At 42.8% G+C, this 17,119-nt stretch overlaps 1 protein-coding gene across 1 annotated transcript; it reads right to left on the minus strand.

Annotated features, from left to right (window-relative positions):
• Positions 1-15,222: 15,222 nt before the first annotated feature.
• On the minus strand, positions 15,223-16,636 carry LOC123427559 (protein TRIGALACTOSYLDIACYLGLYCEROL 1, chloroplastic). The gene has a single exon (XM_045111639.1). It carries the CDS (start codon positions 16,512-16,514, stop codon positions 15,489-15,491), a length of 1,026 nt encoding a protein of 341 aa, XP_044967574.1. The 5' UTR covers positions 16,515-16,636; the 3' UTR covers positions 15,223-15,488.
• Positions 16,637-17,119: the final 483 nt, after the last annotated feature.

The following is a 17,119-nucleotide window of genomic DNA, read 5'->3' on the forward strand; positions in this document are numbered from 1 at the left end:
AGGAACGTCATAAAGGAAGAGATGGCATGCATCCAGGGCAGTTTCAAGGGCGTGCCAGCTACGCTCTTACTAAGGAAGAGAAGGAAATCTTCTTTGAAGTCCTTTTCAGTATCAAGGTCCCGACTGGCTTCTCGTCGAATATAAAGGGAATCGTCAATATGAAAGACAAAAAATTCCAAAACCTAAAGTCTCATGACTGCCACGTGCTTATGACGCAATTGCTTCCGGTTGCATTGAGGGGAATTCTACCGGAAAATGTTCGCCTGGCAATTGTGAAGGTATGTGCATTCCTCAATGCAATTTCTCAGAAGGTAATCGATCGAGAAAGTCTATCAGGGTTACAGATTGATGTGGTCCAATGTCTGGTCAACTTTGAGTTGTTGTTCCCGCCATCCTTCTTCAATATAATGACACACCTCCTAGTTCACCTAGTCGAAGAGATTAGAATTCTCGGTCCTGTGTTTCTACACAATATGTTCCCCTTCGAGAGGTTCATGGGAGTCTTAAAGAAATATGTTCGTAACCGTGCTAGGCCAGAAGGAAGCATCTCCAAGGGCTATGGAACAGAGGAGGTCATTGAGTTTTGTGTGGACTTTCTTCCTGACCTTAAGCCGATTGGTGTTCCTGAATCTCGGTATGAGGGTAGGCTGACAGGAAAAGGCACACTAGGAAGGAAAGCAAAAGTATGTATGGACGGGCATTCTTTCTCTCAAGCACACTACACAGTTCTACACAATTCCACCGTGGTGGCTCCGTATATCGTGAGACACAAGAATATTCTACGCTCTGAAAACCCGGGGAAGGCTGACTCTTGGATTAAAGGGGAACACGAGAAGACTTTCGGCAGTTGGTTGCAGACACATCTCATGAATGACGACACCGTTGGAGATCAGTTGTACTGTTTGGCTAGGCCACCATCTTCGACTATATGTACTTTCCAAGGGTATGAGATAAATGGGAATACATTTTACACGGTTGCCCAAGATAAAAAGAGCACCAACCAAAATAGTGGTGTCTGCTTTGATGCAACAGACGAGAAGGGGCACTGTTTGGAAACATATTACGAGTACATAGAGGAGATATGGGAACTTGACTATGGACCTACTTTTAAGATCCCTTTGTTTCGGTGCAAATGGGTCAAGCTGACAGGAGGCGGGGTAGTTGTAGACCAAAAGTACGACATGACAACAGTGGATCTCAACAATCTTGCGTACATGGACGAACCATTTCTCCTAGCCAATGATGTCTCTCAGGTTTTCTATGTGAAGGAGATGTCTACAAAAACGAGAAAAAGAAATCAGCAAAAGAAGATATTGTCCGATGAGCCAAAACGCCGCATAGTTCTTTCAGGGAAAAGAAACATCGTGGGAGTAGATGACAAGACAAACATGTGAGAAGATTATAATAAGTTTCATGAAATTTCGCCCTTCAAAGTGAAAATTGACCCAAGCATCCTACTGAATGATGAAGATTCTCCATGGCTACGACCTAGAAGAAAACAGAAATAATAGATAGGAATATTGGTGCAATAATGTAATACAAAAGGTTTTGTGATGTGCCTTTGAATGGTGCATTTTGAACACACAAAAAGTATGGAGTTCAAATAAGTTCAAAAAAATGAAATCCCTTTGTAAGAGATGAGTTCTCGTTCAAAACCCTGATACTTCGAGAGAGATTGTCCGTTTTGTACACGAAGTGCATCCAGTTTTTGTCGTAGCCCTCTCAACTTTTTAACACATGCTATGTGGGTGAAATGATGATAGCATGCCAACTTTCAACATTTTCAGAGTTCATTTGTAGTACTTTTCAATTTCAAGGTCAACTAGCTCAAAAAAATAAGTAAATGCACGAAGAATACCAAATGAAGTCAGAAATTGTTGAAATTTTGTGATGTGCCTTTGAATGGTGCATTTTGAACACGCAAAAAGTATGGAGTTCAAATAAGTTCAAAAAAATGAAATCCCTTTGTAAGAGATGAGTTCTCGTTCGAAACCCTAATACTTCGAGAGAGATTGTCCGTTTTGTACACGAAGTGCATCCAGTTTTTGTCGTAGCCCTCTCAACTTTTTAACACATGCTATGTGGGTGAAATGATGATAGCATGCCAACTTTCAACATTTTCAGAGTTTATTTGTAGTGCTTTTCAATTTCAAGGTCAACTAGCTCAAAAAAAAGTAAATGCACGAAGAATACCAAATGAAGTCAGAAATTGTTGAAATTTTGTGATGTGCCTTTGAATGGTGCATTTTGAACACATAAAAAGTATGGAGTTCAAATAAGTTCAAAAATATGAAATCCCTTTGTAAGAGATGAGTTCTCGTTCGAAACGCTCATACTTCGAGAGAGATTGCCCGTTTCGTACACGAAGTGCATCCAGTTTTTGTCATAGCCCTCTCAACTTTTTAACACATGCTATGTGGGTGAAATAATGATAGCATGCCAACTTTCAACATTTTCAGAGCTCATTTGTAGTGCTTTTCAATTTCAGGGTCAACTAGCTCAAAAAAATAAGTAAATGCACGAAGAATACCAAATGAAGCCAGAAATTGTTGAAATTTTGTGATGTGCCTTTGAATGGCGCATTTTGAACACACAAAAATTATGGAGTTCAAATAAGTTCGAAAAAATGAAATCCCCTTGTAAGAGATGATTTCTCGTTCGAAACCCTCATACTTCGAGAGAGATTGTCCGTTTTGTACACGAAGTGCATCCAGTTTTTGTCGTAGTCCCCTTAACTTTTTAACACATGTTATGTGGGTGAAATGATGATAGCATGCCAACTTTCAACATTTTCAGAGTTCATTTGTAGTGCTTTTCAATTTCAGGGTCAACTAGCTCAAAAAAAAACTAAGTAAATGCACGAAGAATACCAAATGAAGTCAGAAATTGTTGAAATTTTGTGATGTGCCTTTGAATGGTGCATTTTGAACACACAAAAAGTATGGAGTTCAAATAAGTTCAAAAAAATGAAATCCCTTTGTAAGAGATGAGTTCTCGTTCGAAACGCTGATACTTCGGGAGAGATTGTCCGTTTTGTACACGAAGTGCATCCAGTTTTTGTCGTAGGCCTCTCAACTTTTTAACACATGCTATGTGGGTGAAATGATGATAGCATTCCAACTTTCAACATTTTCAGAGTTCATTTGTAGTGCTTTTCAATTTCAGGGTCAACTAGCTCAAAAAATAGTAAATGCACGAAGAATACCAAATGAAGTCAGAAATTGTTGAAATTTTGTGATGTGCCTTTGAATGGTGCATTTTGAACACACAAAAAGTATGGAGTTCAAATAAGTCCAAAAAAATGAAATCCCTTTGTAAGAGATGAGTTCTCGTTCGAAACCCTGATACTTCGAGAGAGATTGTCCGTTTTGTACACGAAGTGCATCCAGTTTTTGTCTTAGCCCTCTCAACTTTTTGACACATGCTATGTGGGTGAAATGATGATAGCATGCCAACTTTCAACATTTTCAAAGTTCATTTGTAGTGCTTTTCAATTTCAGGGTCAACTAGCTCAAAAAAAAGTAAATGCACGAAGAATACCAAATGAAGAAAGAAATTGTTGAAATTTTTTGATGTGCCTTTGAATGGTGCATTTTGAACACACAAAAAGTATGGAGTTCAAATAAGATCAAAAAAATGAAATCCCTTTGTAAGAGATGAGTTCTCGTTCGAAACCCTCATACTTCGAGAGAGATTGTCCGTTTTGTACACGAAGTGCATCCAGTTTTTGTCGTAGCCCTCTCAACTTTTTAACACATGCTATGTGGGTGAAATGATGATAGCATGCCAACTTTCAACATTTTCAGAGTTCATTTGTAGTGCTTTTCAATTTCAGGGTCAACTAGCTCAAAAAAAATAAGTTAATAGTTTGGATAGTCAAAATAATTACTTTTGAAAATAGAAAATAGTTTTGCATTATTTATTCAATTTCAAACACTTTTCATTATCATAGTTTTGTCAAATTCTCAAATATGCAAAAAGAATTTTAATAAACATAGTTTTTAATTGAAAATAACAAAATAGTTAATAGTTTGGATAGTCAAAATAATTACTTTTGAAAATAGAAAACAGTTTTGCATTATTTATTCAGTTTCAAACACTTTTCATTATCATAGTTTTGTCAAATTCTCAAATATGCAAAAAGAATTTTAATAAACATAGTTTTTAATTGAAAATAACAAAATAGTTAATAGTTTGGATAGTCAAAATAATTACTTTTGAAAATAGAAAATAGTTTTGAATTATTTATTCAATTTCAAACACTTTTCATTATCATAGTTTTGTCAAATTCTCAAAATGCAAAAAGAATTTTAATAAACATAGTTTTTAATTGAAAATAAAAAATAGTTAATAGTTTGGATAGTCAAAATAATTACTTTTGAAAATAGAAAATAGTTTTGAATTATTTATTCAATTTCAAACACTTTTCATTATCATAGTTTTGTCAAATTCTCAAATATGCAAAAAGAATTTTAATAAAACATAGTTTTTAATTGAAAATAGAAAAAATTGAAACTATATGAGAATTTGTAAAGAAACTTAAACCTAAATTCAAAGTGAGCTCACTTTGAATTCAGGTTTAAGTTTCTCCACAATTTCAAATATAGTTTCATTTTTTTAATTTACAGTCAGTTTAGGCCCGTAAGCCTGCTTTAGAGAGGAGCTCGATGGAGTAGTTGCGACGGGGCTTATAAACAAGTGTTAGTCCCCCTCGCTGGGCGAGGTGGGACTAAACTTATCGTGCAGGCGAGGAGGGGCTTTAGTCCCGGTTGGAGCCACTACCCGGGACTAAAGCCCCTCGACTGCCGCCTGCCGAGGAGGGGCTTTAGTCCCAGTGCGTGGCTCCAACCGGGACTAAAGACCCCCTTTAGTCCCGGTTGGAGCTCCGCACCGGGACCGACTAAAGCCCCTCGCCTGCTGCCTGCCGAGGAGGGGCTTTAGTCCCGGTGCGTGGCTCCAACCGGGACTAAAGACCCCCTTTAGTCCCGGTTGGTGCTCCGCACCGGGACTAACGGCCCCTGCTTCCCGCCTTCTGGTCTTCCCGAAAAGAGGCCTTTAGTCCCGGGTCGTGGCTCCACCCGGGACTAAAGGGGGCCTTTAGTCCCGGTTCGAGCCACGAACCGGGACTAAAGATCCACCTATATAAGCAGGAGTTAGAAAAATTCCAACCCAAATCGTTCGTTTCTCTTCTTCTTCCTCTCGCTCTCCTGCCCGGCGCGGCACACCGACGACCTCGACGACGCCGTCAGGCTGCCCGTCGTCCTCCTCGCCGCCGCCGTCCTCCTCGCCGCGCGCCTCCCTCCTCGTCGTGCGTCGCCGTCCTCCTCGCCGCGCGTCGTCGACACCTCCGGCCGGTAAGCCCCCCGTCCCCTCCTCCCCAACACTCCGGCCAGTAGAAGAAAAGAAGAAAAAAGAGAAGAAAAGAAGAAAAAGGAGAAGAAAAGAAGAAAAGGGAGAAGAGAATAAGAAAAAGGAGAAGAAAGGAAGAAAAAGGAGAAGAAAGGAAGAAAAAGGAGAAGAAAAGAAGAAAAAGGGAAGGAGAAGAAACGAAGAAAAAGGAGAAGAAAAGAAGAAAAAGGAGAAGAAAAGAAGAAAAAGGAGAAGAAAAGAAGAACAAGGGAAGAAAGGAAGAAAAAGGAGAAGAAAGGAAGAAAAAGGAGAAGAAAAGAAGGAAAAGATTTTTTTTTTGTCATTTAATTCCTATTGTTATTAGGTTTGTGCTAGATTATTAGGGTTAGTAATATTTAGAATTAGGAAAAAGGAAAATAAGAAGAGGAGGAGAAGAAAATAAGAAAAAGGAGAATAAGAAGAGGAGTAGAGGAGAAGAAGAGGAAAAATAGAAGAAGAGGAGAAGTAGAAGAAGAGAAAAAATTAGAAGAGGAGGAGAGGAGAAGTAGAAGAAGAGAAGAGGAGAAGTAGTAGAAGAAGAGGAGAAGTAGAAGTAGAAGAAGAAGTAGAAGAAGAGGAGAAATAGAAGAAGAGGAAAAATTAGTTTAGGGTTACAAGAAGAAGAAATATTTTTTTTGTCATTTAATTTTGCTATTGTATAGTGTATATGCTTAAGTGTTAATAGTGTTTCTTAGATTATTGCTTAATTTTGCTATTGTATATGCTTAAGTGTTAATAGTTTAATTTTGCTATTGTATATGCTTAAGTGTTAGTAGTTTATTTTTAGCAAGAAAATTAATAGAACTAGTTTATTTTTTTAGTTCATTTTACGATGCCTATCCCGCATCCTCGTCGTCGACTCGGCGGACGACACCTGCTTGATCAGAGGGGCCCTGTCCGGGACTGGGCTCCGCCCGGCTCGTATTGGGAGGTGCTACCTTTCGGGGGGCGTAGGTTGGTGAGGAGCGAGTCCGTCGTTGACCCGATCCTTGTTTGGTGGCGGTCGCGTGGGCCAGTGAGGGTGCCGAGGCTTCCGGACACCGCGGAGGTGGTATGTCACCGTGTCAGCGAGGAGGACGAGCACGTCCGTCGCTACATGGTTGCGTTGGAGGGCAGGTTCGAGCATACCTGGCAGGTTCTTCGGGGATCACACTGGAGCTATGATCCTGTGATGGTTCCTTCTCTTTGGGTGTCCACCGCCCGCGCCGATACCCGTCGGGCGCTACGGTTCTAGATGTATCAGTGATGCTATATGTATGATAGTATTCGAGGAGTATTAGTGATAATATTCGACGATGTACGGACAAAAGAGATGATGTATTTCCTTATAATTGAATGCATGCTAATTTGAATACTACTTTATTTTACGATTTGGTTTTGCTTATTGAATGCTCAAATTGGAAAAGTACTCCTACTTTGAATACTATGCCGAAATCTAGGAGTCCCGGGTGGAGCCACGACCCGGGACTAAAGTTGTTTTGGAACGGAGTTCCTGATAGAATAATTATTTTTTGGTACAAAGGTTAAGAGAATCCGTTAGACATATTTTAGAGTTTAGGTTCTAGCCAAGACCCGGGACTAAAGGTCCTCCTATATAAAACGACACTTCGAAGTTTCCAACCCCTCTTATATAGTTTGTTAGTTTATTAGTTAATCAAATGTCCGTTTTTTGCAGAACTATGGATCCACATATCAGGAACCTCGAAGAGGAAGAACTTCTCGAAGATATAATCAAAGACGGCCCCGACGTTGAACCAGCTGAATCTTCGTCGTCATATCTAAACCCCTCCGGATATGGAATGGAGGTCGACCGACACGAATATGAAGCCGATGGGGCAGGAGATAGGTCCAATGACGGAGAAGGTGATAGCTCCACTGATGGAGAAGCCGGTGGAGAAGCCGGTGAAGAAATAATAAAGTCCGGCGAGGTATACATATGAAGTTCGACAATCACTTGTAATATGTCAAAAATATTGGAGATAGCTCTATATTGTATACATATCCATTCATTTGACTAATGTTTCTCCCTCTTAGGCCTCCACATCGAGCAAAGCTACGAAACGAGGCCCGACTAGAAAGTTGGATGCACGGACGCATTACACCTTTGAGGTGATATTGCCTACGGGCGAATCCAAGCTTCCTAAGAATGCTGCTGACACATTCAAGAAGCAATGCGGAGTTCTCGTTAGGGATCACGTCCCGATCAGCGTTCGGGAGTGGAACAAGCGCAAAGGGGAAGCCAATAGTGACTATGTCGCCGAAAGGTACAAAGATAATCTTTGGAATGATATCATGTCACATTTCGACCTGCTAGAATGTGAGAATGAAGACGCCGCTGACAAACTGAGGGCCAAAGTCAAGAAGTGGACTCTAAAGAAGATGGTCAAACTGTTCCGTAGCTGGAAGAAGAAGCTATGGAAAAACTATCTGAAGACAAAGAAAGTGCCAATATTCGAGGGGTATCTAGCCAATCAGGCGAATCACTGGAAGGCATTTCAAGAGTACAAGGAGTCAGAAGATGCCCAGGCATTATCAGAAAAGAACAAGATAAATGCCGACAAGAAGAAATATCACCACAAGCTCGGGCCAGGGGGCTATGAGACTGCCATCCCAAAGTGGGATAAGAAAGAGCAAGATCTGCTAGCTAAAGGCATCGTACCTGAACCACTCCGTGATGAGTGGGAATTGAGAGCAAGAAATTGGTTCCTTGCGCATGGTGGTTCGTACGATGAAGAAACAGGGGACCTCATCTGCAGTGACGGTCTTAGGATACCCAGGGAGAATTGGAAAAGGATAGTGAAAGAAATTAAGGAGGGAAAAATAAAGTTCACGCAGATAAAGAGAAAGATTTTCTAACACTGGTCCTCGGCAATGACGAACATGGAGGACGAACGCGAGGCTTCGGTCCTTCTTACCCGTGGTGGCTTGGGTTTGCCAGAGACCAAGACACTTACAGAAGCCGAGAGAGAGCAAAGAAGCGGCAGCAGGATGAGGAGAATGACAAGTTCAACCAGTTGCTTGCCAGGATTAACGAGCAACAGAAGCAGATTGATGAGCTTAGAGGAGTAGCGCGCTACGAAGATCCTGCATTTGATATTACCAGCGCCCCATCTAAGCGGAAAAGCAGCGTGGCTGAATCTGAGGCCCCGCCCGACGATGCACGAAGAATGATAGAGGGCGGTCCCGGCTACCCCGTGGATGGAATCAAGGAGTCAACATCATGTGAACTCCATCAGAAATTCAAGAACATATCCATGAAGGTGGCCGTCGGACAAGCTTTACCTTCTGGCCCTGATGCACGCTGGCATGGCCGTGAGATTCCAACTGGCTTTGCTAAAGTCGGGGTGGATGAAATCATGGCGGGGTTTCATGATATGGAGCTCGACATAGCTGGACCCGAAGATGAGAGGACACTCGGAGAAGTACTGGGTGTAGTCATCCTATGGGACAAGAACTACATCAAGCTTCCAGGCTCGGCCCCAAGGACAACACCGCCTCCGAGTCGTCGCAGGTCACCTACACCTCCATTACCTCCAAGCCCTCCACATGATGTCGGCCAGCACAACACGAGTCCATCTCGATCACCGCCGCCGGACTTGGGTCATCCGTCTCCGCCGCCGCCCGCTCCGGATACTAAGCGGAAGCGTGCCAGCAAGAACGCTCCGCCGACGATTTCTAAGCGACGGAGCCCCCCAAAGCGCAAACGATCGCCCCTCCCAAAGGTACCTCATGCTAATCTTCCTATCAGACCTTATGATCGTACCCCCGAGGAAAACGCCAGGATAGCAAAGGAACATCATGATGCGCAGATGAAAAAGAAGGAACCCGAGCCCCGCCCGGAATACACCGAGAAGGAAATAGCATTTGCAAAATACTTCACGACCCTTCCATCACAGTATGACTTACACCATAAGCCTGATGACTATACACGCACATTGCAGAAGGAAGTGAAAAAGAGCAGATCACGTGCAAGTGCAAGTGGGAGCAAATCAAGTTCAACTACAAGCAAGAAAAAATCAGACGTTCCTCAGCTTGGACAACAGGCCAAACAGTCGATCCCACCCCTCAGGGTGTTAACCGAGAATGTCCCCCCTCCGGTGCAGGGGCAAGATTTGGAATTAGCAAAGAAGTGGGCGGCTGAATGGGGTATCCCGGTTGAAGACATTCTGGCTTCCCAAGACGACAGGTTACCCAAGGCTGTGGTAGCCCCTAAGCCACAGTTTGTCATGGGAGCGCCTTTGGTCAGCAAAGATGATCTCCCAACAAATATGCGTTACTTGCATACATGGTACTTAAGTGAATCAAAGAATGGGAGAACGATGATCGTGGTGAGTGTCCCACGGGAGTACTACGGCCGCCCCGAAGAAATCCATATCGACTTTGATGAACTCTTCCAGATGTACAATGGCGACGCCCTCGACAAATCGCTTATGAGTTGCTATTGTCTGTAAGTTTTTCAATTCGTTGTCTACATATAACTTGTTTAGTTATTTCAATTCATTGTCTATATATAACTTGTACTCTATTATGCAGAATGAAGATTCTGGATTGTAAAAGTAGGAACATCCTAAATATTGGGTTTATTGACCTAGATAAAATACATATAGCGACGCTAACTGATAAACCCAAGGGGACGGAGGAAAACCTTCTAAGGTTTCTAACAGATCAAAATTTCTGTGACCACATACTGTTTCCATACAACTTCAGGTGAGGGTCTTTACTCTGTTGTGTCCATTCACTTATAAGTGTAATTGATAAGTTACTGACACATATATATATATACATGTGCAGCTTCCATTGGATTCTGTTGGACATTCAAATTGATAAGGGAAGAGTTGATGCCTTCGACCCATTATCGAGACCCTTGGAACAGTTCCAAAGCCTGCAGGACATGCTCCAAGGGTAATTTCAATCATTCTTGCGCTCTATCGGTCTCTTTCGATGATTTTCTGATATATCAATTAATGAAAAACTTAGCAAATCATTATCCTTGTCGGGCAGGGTTTGGAAGCGGTTCAAGTGCGTGACTCCCGGTATCGAGCCTGAGAAGCTGACCTTTAGAGCGGCTCAGGTAAGTAGTAGTATGATATACTTCTATTTTCAATACATTTATGATGCTAGATTATTATTTTGATTATATATATTCTATTCTCGTAAAGTGCGACCAGCAGCCATGGGGACACATCTATGCGGATACTATGTTTGCGAGACCATTCGCGCGTTTAGCTCTGAGCACAAGGATCGCAGATTCGACGTAAGCAATGAACATTCACACCTCTATTTTTACCCGTCATTCTTTGTTATCATGATTGATATTCATATTCATCTCCTCTTCTTATATAGTACACGGCCATGAGGACGAAGGTCCTACCAGAGCAACGCGCGATTGCTGTTGCAGAGGAGCTTGCGACCTTTGTGAGGACGGAAGCTATAGATGACAAAGGACGATTTAGTGTAGCTAGGGGTCATTACTGATGTTCGTCCATGTAATCGAATAGACGGGCTCTAGTCCCGATAATTCAGATCTCCATATAATTGTATATATATGCTCGCTTGTAATATAAGTTAATCTTTTATATATATATATATATATATATATATATATATATATATGCATAATTATTTCTATTTAAATTATATGAAAACTAATTTCCGAACACCAAATAAGGCATCACGTTAATCTCCCGAACACCTAAACCCTAAAACCCTAAAACCCAAAAATAATTTCATTCAAAAAAAAACAAAAAAAAACAAAATCTGAAACTCTTTAGTCCGGTCCGTGTAACGAACCGGGACTAAAGGACCTGCCCCTGAGGCGCTACGAGGCGCCCACGTGGAGCACATTTAGTCCCGGCTTGGAACAGGGCCGGGACTAAAGGTTAGGCCTTTAGTCTCGTCCCTTTAGTCCCGGTTGGTGAACCGGGACTAAAGCCCCTTACGGGCCGAGGCTAAAGGCTCCGTCCCCACTAGTGTATGTTTATATACATCTATATGTACTATTAAAGCAATCTCTAAAAAAATTATATTTAAAAATGAAGGGAGTACCAAACAATATGTATAACATGTTCAGGCCCAACTGAGTCGTAGATACAGAGACCCCCAAAACGATGCAACCTAGGAGTATCAAACACACCACAGGTGAATAACTGATTTCGCAATGGAGTGGATCAGCAGTACTAGCCCCGCACTTTCCAATGCATCCTTTGAACAAGCGAAACGCTTAATATCATGCAGTGCCGTGGGATCAGGCTAATAGATACTGCTCCCCCGTTTCAGTTTATAAGTCCGGCACGTGTATCTAGGTAATCAATTTGACCAACTTAATTAGAGGCATATATTACAAAAAATATATCATTCAAAATTTTAGATGTTCTATTTTCTAATGATATAATTTTTATGCTAAACAATATATTTTATATAAGTCAAATTGACGACCTAAGTATACGTGCATGCTTTATAAACTGTGATGAAGTGAGTAGCATCTTACGAAGCGATAATATATTGAATGCTACAGTATAATTTTCTAAAGAGTTAATTACATACATGATACAATAACTTGCTCGAAATTAATAGATTCATACATAAACTTGAAAACCTCACAAAACTCATACGCGAACTTGATTGTTGTAACAGTTAACTATAAAACATCCCCGCATGTGACATGTCGATTGTCGTAACTCATACACGAACACGCTGCAGTTTCATGTATATGTTTAGTGACATAATAGTTAGGAAGTTCAGTTCCAGTGTACAGAAAATTCAGTCACAAAGTTAATTGCAGGGCTCCACAACTTGTTCAACTCAAAATAAAACTACTCTATGACCGACACTTAGTGCAATACACCTGCATGCTTAATTTACAGACGATGCTTGATCCGGCGACTGTACAACACTAACTAATACCGGTGCATGGTTCGATGCATAGTGTCGTTCAAAGATCAGTCAACCATTAAGTGTCGCCTCTAGCAATGCTCAACTCAAAATTTAATACTACAAACTGCAGTTTCATGTATATGTTCTGTGACATAAAAATTAGACTGCTACACATAAAATTCAGAGATAGCCATTGTCAAAATTTTAGTAAATTTCAGTACTAAATTAGTGGAAGTTTAGAGTTTTCTTTAAAAAACAATACTTTTCATATAGCAATACTAAATCCACAGCAATACTGTTCGTATGATAGTCACGCATGGCACTGTCCAATATCAACAATATCTATCATATCTACTTTGCCTTCCCATACAGTCAGACGTTCATCACACGACCCTCCATTCTCCATTGAAATCTAGACAATCAGACGTTCACTTGCTGGTCAAGATCACCAATCGACGAATCCATGTGTAAAAAAGTCCCCACTCATCGAATCCGTGCACAAAAAAGGATGATCGTCCGTGTCCGCAAAACCTAACGGAACAGGGAAAGAAACTACGCCATAAGGGCGTGGGGGCCGGCGCAAATTTGGTCGCCATCCGTATGACCGGCCACATACCGCCTCCCTGTCCTTCAAGGGGTTCAAAACGGCACACCGTTGATCACCTCGGAGAGCTCGAGGAACGAAGCGACCAGGATATGAGGCTGCTCTCAAAATATTTTCATCCGCACACTCAACTACCAATACACGCTAATAGTTCAACTTTCAAGTTTCTTTTATAAAACACACAGGGCCTGGCGTGTGCCAAATTCTAACGTGATGCCCCACATGTGCCTAGTCAGGTTATTTTATAGTCAACTGTTACAGCAAACGAGTTTGTGTATGAGTTTTGTAAGGTTTTTAAGTTTATGTATGAATTTGTTAATATCGAGCAAGTTGTTGTATTACGAGTGTAATTAACTCTTTTCTAAACTACAGGATCAAGAAGGCACGGTAGAAGACCCGGACGACCGCATGCCAGATGAATTTGGCAGCCAACAAAAATGATATGACGACCTGACATGTGTAGCCACTAGCCACTCACAGGCTCAAAGCTAAAATTCGGAAGTTAATCCGCTTTGCAGGCCAACGGATATCTTGAGCGCACAATCAGACCAGCTGTACCATATACTGAACTAAACCAGATCAGCTGTACCATATGCTGTAACCGTACTCACACTCAACAGTTCAAACACCAATTTCAGAAGTCAATGTCCTTTGCAGGCCAAATAATATCACCAGCACATTTGTGTAGAAATGTAGAGTAGAGGTGTACGCTCACAAATCAGACTTACTGGAAGTCTATGGAAAATGTTGAAGAATCAGGTGCCTTCTTAGATCATAATAATCCCTATAAGTAGCAGCATTGCCACCAATAACAAACATCATGGGTGTCCACAATGCAGCAGATAGGTGCCCTCATTCCTCTTGCCACCCACCAGTTCCCTCAACATCCACGGCGGGTATACACTGCTGGTGGAGGGGGATCCAATTACTGCCAAATTGTGATGTCCTTTGGCCAAGCATATCCCCAACAGCACCAGGTCAAGGCTGCTCCTAGAGCAACCAGCCACCTACAAGTTGTGGCTACTGCGAACAGAAACCAGGAATACAGCTTAAAGTTCTCTGAAACCATCCCTCCTGCTATTTCATCATAACCATGATATTATGTCGGTATATTTGCTAATACTTGCTATATTAGGAAGGACAAATATTTCGAAATTGAGATGAAAGTTCATGACACAGAACTCGACAAATATGGTGTTGTCAACAATGCTATCTACAGTAGTTACATTCGAAATGGTTAGCCATGTCAATTTTCAAGAACTACTGCGGATCATTCCAAATTCACATGATTTATATATATGATATAACAGGTCATGACAAGCTATTGGAAAGCCTTGGAATTAGTGTAGACTCGATGGTATCCAAAGGCAGTGCACTCCTCTTTCAGAAGTACATCTAAAGTACATTGCACCTTTAAGGGTACGTTTTGCTAAAGCACAGCATACCATAGAGAACTTAGACTCCTGGTGCTGAAACTGAACTAATGTTCCTTAAGGATTTAATATATACTCCCTCCGTCCCGAAATTCTTGTCTTAAGCTTGTCCAGAAATGAATGTATCTAAATACTAAAACGTGACTAGATACATTCATATCTAAACAAATTTAAGAAAAGAATTTTGGGACAGAGGGAGTAGAAGGTTTATCAATTCAGATAGACATGATTTCCCTAGTAAGATACATTTACGTCAGATATACCATATCATACAAGGAAAATTCAGTAAGTTTATCCCGCATTGCCAGAGTGGTGACAGGTTTGTCGTCAAGGTGCAGCTCGGGCAAATCAAAGGTGTAAGATTGATCCTTGAGCACAAAATTGAGACACTGCCAGATCATAAGGTATGCTTTACTATCAATCTTGTGCATGTGCAAAGTGTTCCAACATAAGGTACTCAAATTCGTGGTCTGTCATCAACTACTGATATTTCTGAGCATTGTCATGTACTCCCCCTCTGTACCTAAATAATTGTAGTTGAGGAAAACTAGACTAGTTTTCTCGAACTACAATTATTTAGGTACAGAGGGAGTATCTCTCACCTTTTATTCTCCTTACAGCTCGTGCTGGAAGCCAAAGGAACCCTTGTTTGCCTTGACAAAGACTATCATCCAACTCGCATATTCCCAGAGCTGTCAACAAAACTTCTGCAGTTCTTCTCATCCAAGGATGAATAAAGCTTCGAAAGGAATTGCCACTACTACTAATAAGACCTAATATGTATGTGCTCTCCTGGAGTACAATATTGTAACTGATATACAATATCGATCACCATATATCAATAAAAACAATTGTATTTTGCAGTGCTGCTTGAATGGTTGAGCTGATCTTAAAACGATTTACATCTCTGTTCGCAAGTGCGGCTTGGACACATGTAGTTTTATTTCTATTTCCAAGTGGTGACAAGATTTACACAAATCGGATGCAAACAATTGAGCAACAATTTGCAGAATGTGCATAATGCATAATAATTTACTTCCAAATGACATCACAACAAAAATAACTCATTCACCTGGAGTGTGGTCGATGCTGCAATGCAGGCCTCCTTGAATCCACTACTACACTTTGGTCAATGTACAGTACTAAATTATGCTGCTACGACGCAAAAAATTCTCTGCCGTGGTCTTGCCTTAACCCATCGCGTGCTTGAGCGAATCACCAGCACCAGCCTGGAAGAACAGGCACGAAAGAGCGAAGTCTGCAATGAAAATTCCAACCAAGGAAATGACCACGGCAGACGTTGTGGACTCGCCAACGCCCTTGGCTCCTCCGTGTGTTGTCACACCCCATGCACAGCTGACCACCGCGATAATGGCACCGAACACCTGAGATTTTATCAAGGCGCTGATCAAGTCCCATGGGCGCAGCGCCTTGCGAGCTGACTCCAGAATGATGCTGGTGCTTACACCAAAGACGGCGTCGGCCAAGAAGGCTGAGGAAGCAAGCCCGAGGGCGAAGCTGATGAGCGTGAGGACAGGGAGCGCCAGCACGCACGCGAGGACACGGGGGACCACGAGGTAATCGATGGGCTGTGAGCCGAGGACGCGGAGGGTGTCGGTCTGCTCGGACACCTGCATGGTGCCGAGCTCGGCGGCAAAGGCGGAGCCAACTCGGCCGGCAGCGACGACAGCGGTGACGACCGGGGTGAGCTCGCGAGCGAGCGCCAGGGCAAGGACGCCACCAACGGAGCGGTGCAGGCCGAGGCGGGTGAACTCGCGCACGAACTGGATGGTGAAGGCCATGCCGACGAAGGCGGCGGTGAGGAGCGAGACCCCCGCGCTCCCGGGGCCCACGCGGCGGAGCTGGGCGAGGAGGTTGCGGCGGTGGACGCGTCCCGTGAGGACGCGGTGGAAGACCTGCCCTGCGAGGAGCAGAGCCGAGAGCCCCCGCCAGATCGCGCGAGGCGGGGTCCAGTTGGAGAACAGAGGGGGTGGGGCCGTGGGGGGCGGGGGCGGAGGGGAAGGCGACGGCGCGGAATTGCTGCCGGCAGTGGCGTGGGGCGTCAGGGGGAGGCGGAGGACGGGCAGGCGGCGGCGTGAAGAGTGGAGGCGGAGGAGGTGGGATTTGGGGCAGGGGATGGCGAGGCGGAGGAGAGGGTTCGTCGTGACGGAGGTGGGGCGGAGGAGGAGGGCGCCCCCTGCCGTGGTGGACGACATGGTGTCGGTGGCGGTGGTGGCGGTGGCCGGAGATCGGGACAGTGGTGGTCGCGGTGGCCGCGTTGGAGTGGGTGGGAAGCGATGGGGAATGACCGTATCGGTGGGGAGGAAGGAGTCTCTGCTGGCCCACAATAAAGGCACTAATGGGCTGGACAAGTAATCCCGCTAAAGGCTTTAACCCGGTCATGCGGCCCGGCACAGGTTAAATTTCGGTATAAAAAAATTAAAATTTGACCCTTCTCTTACCATCAGGCTTCATAATGATATATAATATAAGTATAAGATTTATTTTTAATAATAAAGCGGCTATTGTTTTCGTCGGAAAACCCACCACGTCATTTTTATAAAAAAGCCCCTGTAATTTTTGTTATTCAACTCGCGCTTCAATTTCTCATTATGATGAAATTAACAATGGACGGATTGATTTTTCAACAAAATAGGATAGGACTAACTACATTAGTTAGTTAGTTTATTATTTTAATAAATCAAAATAATTATAAAAAGTTTAAAAGTGTGTGGTATTTTTTTCTCCCGTTGCAACGCACGGGCTATTTTGCTAGTGATATATAAGATATAACAACCTAACGTCAAGGTTTTTGATGGGA

Source organism: Hordeum vulgare, chromosome 2H (assembly GCF_904849725.1).
Source record: "Hordeum vulgare subsp. vulgare chromosome 2H, MorexV3_pseudomolecules_assembly, whole genome shotgun sequence".
In the NCBI taxonomy this organism is placed as follows: domain Eukaryota; kingdom Viridiplantae; phylum Streptophyta; class Magnoliopsida; order Poales; family Poaceae; genus Hordeum; species Hordeum vulgare.